Raw genomic sequence first — 14,165 nt, forward strand, 5'->3', positions numbered from 1 at the left:
CTTTTTTTGGCAGAAACATTGCCTGCAGTACTGAACAAGCGTTCACTGAAAACTGTAGCGGTCGATGTTGATTTTGAATGGTGGTGTGGAATATGCTTGGAGTTTACACAGTTTACGTACTGCATAGCATCAGGATCGATAGGGAAACTTCCTCAACTTCTGACTTCATCACCCGTTTCTTTATTGTAACTTGTGAGTCATTTCAAAATATATTGCATTCTGCGATGTAGCTTAAATTGTTACTTCAAGCGATAACTTACTCGCATGCTTCACTGTCACAGTTCTCATAACCTCAACAATAAATTGCTCAACACGCTGGTACAGTGACACCATGGATAAACTGAGCTGCCGTAAGCTAAAATTGTAACACAGTGTTGTATTCTGCAGGATAACCACTCTTTTCAATGCCTTGCATAGGTCTATCAACTCTCGAATAAGCTCTTGGGGTGCATCTTGCTGGTATGTTGAAGAATTACTGTACATATATATATATATATATATATATATATATATACATGATTCAATAAGACCATTTTCAGACCAAATGGTTTTCCTCCGGCCGCCGTTCACAGCACGGCACACAGCATTGCAGAGAGTCGTCTCGTCTGAAAGACGCCTGAATTTCACGTGAGTGGCGGCCGGCGAAAATTCTTATCATCTGAAAGCGGCCTCAATGTAGCATTGTCTGTTTTTTGGAAGGTGTTTTTAACCTAAAATTCTCCATGCCTCAAGTACTAAGGTAAATTGAAGTGAGGTAGATGGCGCACCTGAAAGGATTATGTTGTAATAGTGGAGCCTAGTGGGAATGCTGTTTTGAATTCCCTACTTCTGGTGCTCCAGAAAATACCAAAATTCAATTTTCAAAGTATGGAGAAAGTGGCACTGCTCAGTTTGTTGCAATGCTTTTGAAACCAGCTTTACTTGTATTTCAGCTCTGTGGGATGCTATAAATGTTTTTCCGATCGTTCCCTGGGTTTCGAGCCAGTTGCTTTGTAGCCACATTGTGCTATTTGGCAGGTTTTCTTATATAATTTTTATTTTTTTATGTTACTCCCAAACCACCGAATACAGCTTTTATTGGCCATTTATATTGGGGCATTCAACAAATTTACCAATTAAACGTGCACGAACAACCATGCCCTGGATATGGGAAACTTCACCAGGTGGGACTCGAACCCGTGACCTCATGTTTGGCAGGCGAGGACTTTACCACTGTTGCCACAGAGCCCAGCAAATTTACTTTTTGAGATTCAAACCCTGTTATTTACACAAAGGGTAAAATTCATGAGTTATTCGCTGAATACCAAGTATGTACGTATTATTTTTCTCTCCAATGGTGGCTTAGTAAGCACCACATCCTCTTGTGTTATGATTTAGACTTGATATGTCAATACCTTGTTTGGTAAACCCAGTCTGAAATTTTCCTTTGAAGAAGATGGCTTTGTGGTGTAGCTGGTAGCATACCTGACTTGCAATCTGGAGATCTGAGTTCGAATCCCAGCCAGGCCAAATGGCTTTTTCCTGGCTAATTTCACCGTTGGGGCAAAGGCACTTGTTGCATGCTGTCATTTACAACTGGAAAGTTTCAAATGGCCTTGATTTTGTAAATGAAAAGGTTATAAAAATTGCATTCATGTAGGTAATTTTTTTAGAAATAACTATTAATGGTGAACTGACTCTTCTATAGGTAAACCGATCACAACGTCAGTGCCAACATTTGCAATCAGGTTCCATGCAGAAGATGAAGAATTAGAGGAAGTGTACTCATGCTCTCAGGAGAGCGAAGCAGCAGCATCAGAGAAAACAGGTTAGTGGTGATATCAGTTTAAATCTATTAAAAATCAATCATGAGTGCCTGATGACCAGTGGTCTAGGCTTTTTCGTCTACATCAAAAGGATTCAGCATCTTTCTTTTTTGGATATTGCTTGCTTGGTTGAGTTCTGGAGACCCAATCATAAATTAATGTACGTTATTCCAAAAGTAAGGTCCAGCTAAGAAAAAAATCAAAATTTTTTCCAAAACAATTAATTGTTTTATTTACATTCCTTACAGCTTTCTCTATTTTTTACATAATTTCCATGCTTATCTAAACATTTGACACATTGTTCATCAAGCTTTTGAATGCCTAAGTTGTATAAATTGGCCACTTGCGAAGATAACCAGTCTATAACTGCTTCTTTCACTTCATCATCTTGCTCAAAACTCGCGCCCACTTGGGTACTTCACTGTCACTCATTCTGTCTGGAACATAAACTTCAGTCATCTGCCGATGAATTTCTGCCGCTAAAATGTTTCTTGCAGACAAAGACTGTATCACTGCCCTTACTGCACAATCGGCGGGCTAATCAACTATATTAAACTCTATTGTTTGTTTTATTGGAAACTGACACTATGGGTATTACTGCTCACAGCAACAGTAACCACGCTAATGGCGGTGCTTGACGTGCAAGGCATGCCGGGACTCGGCATGCATGCGTGTTTTGTCCTTGGTGCCACATTCAAATACATAGTTAGGGCAAATCAGACCTTACATTTGGAATAACCCTCGTAGCAGTTTAATTTTGCACACAGTTGTTGGCAATAATTTTGATAAATGGTTGGCTCGAGAACATGCAGTATTGTGTTTGATGTGTTTGTTGGCTGGAAGCAAGTTGTGTGTCGCAAACTTAGAAAGTGGCATCCAATTTACCATCTGCAAGTTACTGAATAATACCATCATGTGATGTATGTATTGGTTTTATTTTTTGTTTACTGAAAGACGTTGGTATGCTTTAAAATATTGGTTAGTGTTGGCTTGCTTTTTCATTTGTGGTGCTTGACTGAATATCCTGAGGTTACATTTACTTTGCTGTGAAAATATATGTTCATGAGTAAATTAATTCAGTGCAGAGTCTTTCACAAAGTTTTTATTATATAATGCAAATTTTAGTAAGCAAGAACTGTTGATGTTGTGCTCTGCTGTGCCAATTATTTAGGGATTGATTGATGGGAAATATTGGGTTCAAATATTATTATTGCATGGCAGGTGAAAGTGATGCATCTAATCTTAGTCTTTGTTCATCAACGCCATGGATCACCTCACAGTGCATGCGGGGGAATAGTAGATGTATACAGAGAAAGAAAGGTGGTGCAGTTGACTACTTTATTTGCAAAAAGACACCAGTTGCAATGTCAGTATTAAAGTAATTGACTAGTGAGAACAAGAATGTGTACATTCAAAATGGATTACCCTTCAAATCAAGAGAAAAAACTCATTTATTGGATAGAGAGGGTTAGTGCATATGTAACAGATTTTTGTCATACATTAGTTAAATGAAACATTTCTATTTTTCCATAGGATTTAGGGCCCCCATGCACTAGCAACTTTTTCTTTTACAAGACAAATAAATAGTTGCTTTGTAAAAGTTGCCAGTGTGCATTGGCCCTTATTTGAACACAATACATTTCATTATTACAACAACATTATCAAGTGCCTTGAAGTGCACATTTACTTTATTGTGAAAATATATTTTCAGTGCCTTAAAGTACACTTGATAATGTTGTTGTAACAATGAAACTTGTGTTTGAAAAATCCTATGGAAATACATATGTATAGCCATGTTTTCTTTAATGAATATATTAGAACTTCCACCACATCATGCCGTATGTTGTACAAGATATTTCTATGATATGATGGAATTTTAAATTGCTTGGTGTGCAGGCGCTTCTTTGCAGATTAATAAAGGATTTTATTGCTAGGTTGCCTGATTGGTCTACCAGTCACACATCTAATTGATTTAGACCCGATTGATTTTTAAGGTTCCAAAAATTAGTTTACTAGGCTCAATTGCCTTTTTTTAAATCAAGTTAAAATTCTACATCACCAAGGCTATTCTGCTATACTGGGCCATACTTAACCCTTTCGCGCCGGATCTTCGTTGAAGGAAATTCTTCCTCAATACGAGTCTCTTGAAAGTTTTCTTTACTCACCTGTACGAAGCTTTTTCGTGTCGACTGAAGGCAGTGGTTCCCTCCCTAACCATTTTTGGACCCAACTCAGTGGGGCGCCGATCCCTTCCCTCGGCCTCTGTCCCAGACCCTTGAGGGATTAAAAGCCCCTTCCTAGGATGAGTCCGCGGTCAACTGGCTAAAATATTAGTGCAAAATATATGCAAATATTTGTTGTTCGCATTGATTTTTTACATTCTAAATGAATTTTGTGTTTCTTTTCTGAGGGTGCAGAAATTTTAAACGAAGTTCTAACGTTGATATAGACGGATTTAGTATATTTACTAGTTGGTCTATAACTCCGTTGATATTAACGTTAGAATTTTGTTTGAAATTTCCATGTGGTCAGCAAAAAAAGATGAATTCATTTATAGCAATAGATATGAAAAGTAAGCAACGAATATAATTTTGGAAAACACACTGCAAATAACAGTAGTTGACCGCATGGAGAGGATAAGAAAGGGTCGACCTGAGCGGCCGAAGATAGGACTGGGCTCGCGCTAAGGCGGATCACGAGGGGCGACCGCGTCCGTGGGTCTATTGTGTCCGCCATGGTCACTTTTTTCGACCTGTGCCACACAGGCGTGGCATTCGTTGCCTAGGTTAGGAAAATTAACACCGCACAGGTGTGGCATTCGTTGTTTATGGAAAAAAATCCTCGCCGCACAGGTGTGGCATTCGGTGCAAAAGGGTTAAGGCCAGCAGTAAGTTTCATATTGCCTCACCCGATATTACTCCTATACCAATACCACTCTCAAGGGGCTATATCGTATGGCCCAGCTGATATGTAGTCTTAATGCCCTTTCTCCAGGCGAGTATGAACATTGTAATTGGTACTGAGAGCTCGGTTCACTTTTTTAAACACTGGTCATTTTTTGAGAAGGTTATTTGTTCCAAGGTGGAGAAAAAATTAATTCTATGGCCCTTAACCGAAATGGACTCTTATTAAAGGGTAAATTTATATTTTCTTTAAACACTGGTCTGGCAGTAGACACAGGAGAGCTTTGAAAAAAGGCAAGAGCAAAAATTGTGGACGAGAAGAAGCAGAAGAAATTTGTGCACGATTTGTGCTGTACAGTAATTATAATATTCGAGAATTTTACATGTTATGAATGGAAGGAGAACATGAGAACCCCTTGTAGTTCTAACCCCCTTCCTCTCCTTCCAATGATGTAACTATTGTTTCATGGGTGCAATCAATTGCCCCCAAAAGCCAGCCAATGCACAAAATCTAAAGGTGAAATTGAAACTTGAGGTTTCAGTACCATTTTATTATCAGAGGCTTAAGTTAACCCTCCAGCAGGCGCACCATATTCTCTGACACTAGCAGGCGCGCGTGGCACTCAGTGCAACCCTTGGTTTTCCGCTGATATTAATATGAAAAACTTGTATTAAGAAACGTATATTCATGAACTTGTTGGAATATTTTGGTGCTTTTGGTTCACTGACCAACTACTATTAATAACGTGAGGCCGAAGCGGCACAATGTTGCACTTTGTGCCACAGCGCGCCCGCTGGAGGGTTAAGGTAGCTGTATAAAGTTATGACATCACTGTGAAATTATTATCCTGTCCTTAATTTGTGGAAGGCATTTGTCCTCTAGCATAAAGTAATTACATATATTCTAGAGGGCTCACGGCATAGGCGGAAATGGTATGGAGAGTTTTAACCCCTTTAATGGGGACCAATTTTTTAGTAGTCACCTACCTGGTGGGGGTTATTTACCTTTCGATAGAAATATTTGAAATTTTCTACAATAATACCTTTTTGCATTTAGAGTACAAATATTGAAAAAAAAAAATTTTTTTTCAACAACAAAAAAAAAGTTTAAACAATTTTTTTGTTTATAACAAATTCCTTTTTTTCATGCAATTTTTTATAGAAAAAAAATCACTTACCGACCAGGATGCTTCATTTTTTTACACATTCACACTGGTTTTTAGTTTTACTATTTACACTATATATATATATACACATTTTTTTTCACTCAATACTCCATTTTCGTGTGGTACGTTTGGAATCACGGCGCGGCACAGAGAGGTACATTGCAGTCCTTGCAGCTGTATATTGTTTCCCTTCTCTGCTTGTGTGACAAACACACCACACATCTCTTATGGGCATGCTTTTTCGTTGCTGTTGGGGAATTTAGGTGAGGGAAATGCCTTCCTGATAACCGTAAGGGCGGGTCAATTTTGGAGCGGCTTCCAGACGCCTTTGATGTTGCTCCTCCGTATTTGTGTAAAATCTTATGAATAAGATCTAATCTGAATTGGAGATGAGTTTCTTTTCCTCCATTCTTCCTGTATATTACATAAGAGTTGAAGACGCATAAATCAAGAAGATGTCTGAATATCTTTTGATAATATTTCTTCATTCTTTTCCGCGCTGTACTATAGTTGACCATATACTGATCTGAGAGATCAACTCCTCCCATTGACTCATTGTAACCAATAACAGCGAGAGGTTTCTGTTTTGAGTTTCCTTTCCTGTCTCGCACAGTCTTTGTACTTGCGTCGTGAACACTGCTCAATATACATACATCTCTCTTATCTTTCCACTTCAGTGCCATCAACTTATTTCTAAAAGCAGCGGCAATTTCACCCGATTTCAATTTTTTATTCATTACCGTTTTTGGCAAGTCCTTTCTATTTACTCTCACGGTTCCTACTGCGTCAGTTCCCAGCGAATTCAAAAAATCAAAGAGCTCAGGACTGCTATAATAATTGTCAAGCCCTAAGAGATAACCCTGGTTCAGTAGCCTCTCTGCAAGGGTTAGAACTACCCGTGATGGTTTCGTAAAACTACTCACATCAACTCCTCCGACATCCTTCACAAGTTCTGTGTCCTTTCCAGTGTACATCATCATGTTCCACACATACCCACTTTTTGCCTCACAAAGTTTATAGGATTCCATCCCAAAACGTGACCTTTTTTTTGGAATATATACCTTCCATCCTAGACGGCCTTTCCACAGCAGTAAACTTTAATCAATCGACAGTTCTCCCTCTGGAATATAACTTTCAGCAAATTTCCTGATGCAATGGTCAAAAAAAGGCTTGATTTTGTAGAGTTAAGGAGAAACTCGTTCGGCGTCACTGTATAGCTCATTATCTGCAAAATGCAGAAATCTCAAAAGGAGAAAAAATCTCTTCTCACTCATTATCTCATAAAAGATGGGGGTTGCTAAAAGTCGGTTGCGGGAGTAATAACTTGATAGTGTGGGCTTCTGGATAACTCCCTGCAAAAGCAACACTCCAAGAAACAACTTTATTTCCTCCTTATTGGTATCAACCCAATCCTTATCACGGCTTCTCCTTTTCATTTTCTTATGCAGAACTTTCTCATTTATCATTTGCAGGGCATACAAATTTGTCTGCTCTGCTATATAACTGCAGATCTCTTCATCAATAAAATGTTCGAAAATTTCGAGAGAGTCATCCTTGCCAATCAAGTTTCCTTTTACACCAGCCTCAAATCTAGCCGGGACCCTAGGCCGAGGAAGTCCGCTTTCAACCCACACACTAGAATGTAGCGGAAAATTTTGGTCTTCCTCATCACCTTCTTCAGCTTCACTATCTATTTCACTATCAGAATCAACATGCAGTTCTTGGATTCTGTGAGGAAACCCTGTAGATGTGCCACTAGTGCCAGCGGTCGTTCCCACTGACACATTTGAATATTCTTCCTCCGCGCTACTGTCACTCGTACTCTCTTCTTCTTCACTAAGCTCCAACATTTCATTTATGATATCTTCAGGCAGAGTAGGTGGTCTCTTAGCCATTATGGCAATAACTAAGGCAAATTACCAAAACGATTATAAACTAGACACTGATGAAATATTATATAAAAATGCCAAAAAACAAACACCGAGAATGGGAGCACACGCAAGATGAAAAATTCCTGAGGAGGAAAGTACTCGATGGGATTGTCAAATAATAGATAAAACACGTTTGAAAGCTGTGCAAAAGAAAGAAAACTGAATATAGAAACTTATGAAGCACCAAAAACACTGTAGCAAATTGTAACTGAATTACCACTCACAAAACAAGCGATATTCAAAGAAATTTCAAATGTTCGAAATTTCCTCGTAACTGCGCACGACAAAAATTAAAAAAAAAACACTTCTAAATGAAACACGTCTATCCACAAAAACATGCATGCTAAAACTAAACTTCTCTGTAAGAAATGTGACAAGGGGTAAGTGCAATAAAAAGAACCGTTAGGGGTTCTTTGGACCCAAAAATACCATAAAACCTTTACCCAAATAAAGCATGTTTGTGCCCCTGCAGATATGAACACCGAGTTAAAAAAAATCACGCTAGATGTCAGACCCATGCAGAGTATAGAGGAGAAAGAATTGCGTTTCTAGACACTCTGCCCAGTGAAGGAAAATTCTTTATCTATAGCGCGTCTCTAGATGCGCTCCCCATTTCATGAACGTCCTCGGTGCGCGTCTAGAGACGCGCTCCCCAGTAAAGGGGTTAATTTTCAAAGAGCAGGTAGATGGCCTCGGAGTTGCGAGCAAGAGGCGAGAGACCCTCGCCTCTCATTTCAACATTGTTTCTCGCCTCTCCCCTCTTCCTAACTCTCTGTCAGTCTCCCAAGCATCACCTCGGGCTGAGAGAAGAGTCTCACTCCTCCCAGCATGCGGAATCAGGACAAAAGGCAGGGTCTATAGGAGGGATTTCTTTCTTGCCTGCTGAGCTGCGTCTTCCGCTAATCCTTCCCTCTTCTCTTCTGCTTGGCTTTCCCCATTACTACCGAAAACAGTTTTACAGTATGCAGCTATTAATAAGTGTTGAAATGGTCTCATGTACTTCAAAGATTGCAGTCTGAAGGTCAGGCAGAAGAGAGAGGGAATTTTCAGGGGGGCCTCGGGCCCTATTACATATATATTCATAAACAAAATGAATAGGCTACCTAATAGGAAATATAGGATAAACAGAATAATCTATACAGGAAAATTAGGCATTAAAAACTTTCCCTGTAGTTTTTAGATTGCGTTGAGAGTGGTTTGCCAACAGTTGAATGAAAAAGCCACCGATAACTGCCACGAATTAGCAAGCGTCAAGAAATGGGGAACTTGCATGAATTTTTTTTATTTCATAGGCGGACAGAAAATTATTTTCTGAATACAACAAAGAAAACCGCATGTAAATCTGAGTTTTCCTTCGCGAGATATTTAATGATAAATATAACGAATTTTAAAGCGCGGGAAAAACTCCCTCACCCCCCAAGCCACTGCCGACGAAGCCTCGATGACGTCAAAGGTGCCTAAACATCACGCGAAGCTATTGTTGTGATTGTTTGTAATAGTTGCCAGCAGTTGTGAGAGCTTCGTTTGTTAGACGTGTTGATTATATTATATTTAAAGATAAATATCCGACGATAGAGGCTTGGAAGCCCTCGTATTTTGCATTATTTATAATATTAATATCTGAGTAAGGGCATAAAATATAAAACTGGAGCAGTTAAACCAAAAATTTGATAATACCTAAATAACATCGTTGTAGGAGTCTGAGCCACGGCCATTGGAAGGGGGATACGTTAATTGTAAGTTTATGTTATCGACGGCATATCATTCATTTTAGTATGTAATTAGAACGATTTTGATGTTTACTAATGTCCGCTTAGCTTTTATACACAATAAATTCATCCGTTTATTCGTAGGTACCGGAGAATTCGTCGTTTAGGACTGTCTGTGCTTGTATTATGGGGTGAATTCCAGTTAATGCAACTTTTGCTCGCTGATTGGAGACATTTAAGAACATTTTTGTGCCAAAATAGTGTTATTTTCAACGTGACATCTCCCGTTAAGCTACTGCTAATAATCACAGTGCCAGTGGTTGTAGTGCACAAAGTTTGACAAGGTTGAAAAATATCGGCCAAGAGTTATCAGTGTTCCATCGTGATTGAATTGTAAAAAGTGCTATTACGCTATCGATAAATGTCTAACAGTAGTGTAAAAATTGTCAGTGGCGTGCTAATCTCCGTTGTTCACCGTAGATATGACATTTCACGATCACGCTATTGAAATAAAAACTGTGTGTGAAGTTTGTTATTCCATTATTTCAACGAATAGTAGTGAAAAATGTCAGCTGTGTCACTTGTGTGGGCTAATTTAAGGGTTTAAATCAGTGAATAAATAGTTGTATTCATCATAACGAGTTCTGTTATTGGAAGTTGTACCTACGTGATGAATATAAGAATGTGATAGTGACATCCAGTTTTTGATAATAGTATTTGCCTATTTCCCACTATATTTTTATGGTTTATGCTAGTTTATTGTTTATGGATTTACCTATATTATTGAAATAGGTTGTAGCTTGTGTGTGTGTTGGCAGCGGAACCGATTCGCGATCTCACATGTGGATTGTGTGCAGACTGTTTTGAGAGTGAATTCGTACCGTAGGACGGATAGGACTACCTTCTCCGTTAATCCGGCGCTGCCAAATTCAACAGCACAGCTTACTCTAATGTCAACAGCACAGCTTACGATCGTTATCCTCCAGTATTACAAGTTTCTTTTACAACTCGATTTGCCGCCGACGTATAGCAATAATTTGTCTTAACAAATTCCATGAGGGTCGTGGCATCAATTTTTGGTGGCCTAAAAAAAGGCTGGTGTCCTAACACCCCATGCCACACGCCTTTTAGGCGGCTTGCGGGGTATTTTGTAGACGTAGATGAATTTCACGTGTACTATTCGAACGAGTGGCAACGTTATCATCCATTTTTCTGAACCAAAACGCACGAAGTGAAACGCTTGTACTTCATCATCCCGATACCGCATTGTTAATATCCCAAGTAATAATCTAGGCACAATAGCAATAGGAAAACTTGCCCAAGAATAACAGAACAAAATAAAGTGACGATGAGCGGCTAAATACTCCCTCAAAACAAATTTTACACCATGCGCTCAGCGTATTTCCCTACTCCCTACGGTTGTTTAGGCACCTATGACGTCACGCCTGGCCTCGGCAACGCTCGGGTGTCTTCGCGCAGTGGTCGGCTCAGAGAAATTTTTCTCGATTTTAAATTCAATTTTTTAATTTCTTTTGATGTTGAATGGAGAAACTGAAGGTATTTTTGCGAGCTAATGTATCCATTTGACTTATTCAAAATAGTTTTTAGAGCAATCTACGACCCATGCAAGTTCCTCATTATGGCGAGGTAAAAATATGTATTTGAGAAAATCAAAAATTCTTAACTCCTTTCATATTCAAAATATGGTAACAATTTTTTCACCAAAAATACATTCATAGTTTTCTCTAAATTTCATATGCAACATGTAAGGACCTATATCGTAAAATACGAAAGTTAGCAGGCGATTTCTTTGTATCTTGCAAAATTCCAGATCTTTCGTCCAAAAGATATATAAACAAACATGAAAACGTTGAAACTGACTTGAGAACAACTTAAAGTTGACTAGTATGGAAAAAAATGTACAATATACGTTTCCTGCAAGTTTGAACTTAATGCCCCGTTCACATTACCATCTTTCTTAACCAGCGTAAGATGACGTCAGAACCAACGCGCGTTCACACTCAACCATGGTTAGACCCTGGCGACATCTGATGAGTGGTAGAGTAATTCCAAGTGAAAAATGAATTGACAAGAGCGAATAACTTGTTGGAAGGAAATATAGAATGTGCAGGGAAAGGTTCTTGTGTTAATTGCAATGATATTGATGATGAATTTAAACATATGTGCATATTATGAGCTGCTTATGAATTAAAAATTGCATTCCAGCGTCGACAATCATTGTTCCTTGCTACGTAGAAGGTAATTCAAATGTGTTCGTCCAACTAATCATTTCATCCATAGTGTGGCTTGCATTCTTCTACTGCTCTATTTAATACGAATGAAAGCGAATATTACTGATAATTAGGTTGATATCAACAACATATACTACTACTTGCCCTTGATTCGGATGTGTCGACAAATCATTGATGTAGGTGAAGAAAATCGAGGACCTAATCTTGAGACTTGAGCCTCAATTTGAGACACTTGTGATTTGGGATGGAGATACACTTTTCGCTGCATTACATTCTTAGCTATTATTGTTTTCTGACTTTGACAAAGGACATGATCCAATCTGTTGCTATACCGTAAATTAAAACTCTTTTACCTCTTCTTCAAATGTGGACGAATAACTTGCAGAAATGTGACGATTGTTGAAATTTAACTTATGAAATAAGAGAGAGAACGTGGTAATTTTTGCGATATGTGGTATCACCCGACGTTTCTAAATTTATTTTCTATCGTTACATCTGACTAGCCGTTAGCCTGATACTTTATATTGATATGGGAAGAACTTTTGTTCAAGGATGAACATAAGTGATCTTTTTCAAACTGGGACAAAGAACTCTTACCAAAACATTAAAATCATTGTGACCTTCGGATTTCTAGTATGGTAGTTTCGCACATTTTACTCAATTCTAGCAAAATATTAATATAGATTATTCAATCTGTCCGTAACAATACAATACGAGCTAATAGCTAATTCACCACGAACTATAAAGTATATCGCATAACTTAAATCAGGTTTAAAATCTCATACTATACAACACATTACGGAATGAATCAATAGCACTTTCCTTTGAATTAATTCTGACGAATATAATTCAACAATAACGGCCGTCTCCTCTTCGAAACTTTATTTTCTGTTTTCTTTCCTCCTATCCTTAGACCATATAAGAACTAGACCCGCCATTCCCCACCCCTACCCATATCTCGCCGTGTGGCCAACATCTCCCCTCCGCTCCCTTCCTTCCCCGCCCACTTTTAAAGCGACGTGACGTCACGGTTGGGACGCTCATCGTCGTAGCGCATGGCTACGAATGGGGATTCACTGTATCACTGCGGTATTCTGACAATTTTCTTCGCGATTTTTCAATTAGAAGTACTAATATTTATTGCGTTATGTATGAGAAGTATTCTCTCAGCCATGGTTGGATTGGTGGACTTACAATAAATGAACAGTGGCATTTTTCGGCATTGGCAGCGACGAAAAAATATTGTGGCAGTAAAATGAAGACAAAGCCCTTGGTAAACTTCCGCAGATTTTTTTCTTATCCCGTTAGCGATCTAGCATCATTCGGAACATCGTTATAAAAGCATGAAATCTTACACAAAAGTTGTAAACGGGGGGAAATTTAGAAAGGAAAAGTTTCATGGTGTAAAGAATTTGCCGGTCGTCCACGAAGTAACGCGGCAACGCCTTCGCATATAGTAATTTTTAAACGGTCAATTATGCGATGCAAATTGAACTGCGCGCTAGCGCTACTAAAAAGGGATGTCAACAAATCAGAATTCATATTATTTAGGTAAGTAATTTAGTTATTTCATAAATGCATAATTTTTTACTTAGCAGACAGCTCTCGTGTTATTTATATTTTGCGATGGTGGAAAAAGGTCTAGCGCCGGCATTGCAAGTGACACCTACGATTTACATACGCTACGGAAAATTCTGGGAATAAATAATACCTATTAACATATTTATAATTAGAAAGAAAGAGAGGATTGGATTAAAATAATTTTAGAGATAAATTTGCTTTAAAAAAATCAATTATATATATTCATTGAATAACTTAATAAATATATTCTTGTAATTTTGTACGTATGTATTTTTTAAAACTCTTTATGACATGATTTTATTTTTTAGATTTTTGTCATAATGCGTAACAAAAGAGGATGCAAATTCAAAGATCATTTAAGAAGTGAATCTCATTTCATTAAAAAAATCCAGGAGCGATTACTTTGTCTAATGTGTGAAATGTACGGGTAATTTTCTATTTTTCACGGCAGTAGGAATGATATTTCGAAGCACTTGGAGACGCAAGAGCATAAAAGATATTTAAATACTTCTGCATCTTCCTCCAAAATACAGAAATTTATAATAAAAACGAAGAAAAGAAACTTGCATCAGCAGAAGGATGTCTTTCCATGCCATTTTTCAGAGTCATTCCTTCAGATCTAAGGCCTGTACATCACAAGTTATCAAAACGGTTTTGCTGCGCACATGATACACAACGCCGTTCAAACAGCTGCTGTTTTGTTGCCCGCAGGCGAGGAAAATATTTTCATTAAAATATATTTCTATTTCTACATTACACTGTGCGTCTTCAAATGCTGAAAGAATTTTGTGAAACTGCGGAAGTCGCATGTATAAGAA

General features: G+C 38.2%; 1 protein-coding gene and 1 non-coding gene across 5 annotated transcripts in view; both read left to right on the forward strand.

The window, feature by feature from the left end:
* LOC124173582 (testis-expressed protein 2) overlaps positions 1–14,165 on the forward strand; it is a 125,261-nt gene that overhangs the window by 22,729 nt on the left and 88,367 nt on the right. For all 4 annotated transcript variants that reach the window (XM_046553011.1, XM_046553010.1, XM_046553018.1 and 1 more), the window contains one exon: positions 1,688–1,807. In XM_046553011.1, coding sequence (XP_046408967.1) covers positions 1,688–1,807 — 120 coding nt within the window. The remainder of the gene's footprint in view (positions 1–1,687; positions 1,808–14,165) is intronic.
* Trnaa-ugc lies at positions 1,438–1,509 on the forward strand. The gene has a single exon. It is a non-coding gene; the product is annotated as a tRNA-Ala (tRNA).

This window comes from Ischnura elegans, chromosome 1 (genome assembly GCF_921293095.1).
Source record: "Ischnura elegans chromosome 1, ioIscEleg1.1, whole genome shotgun sequence".
NCBI classification, from domain to species: Eukaryota; Metazoa; Arthropoda; class Insecta; order Odonata; family Coenagrionidae; genus Ischnura; species Ischnura elegans.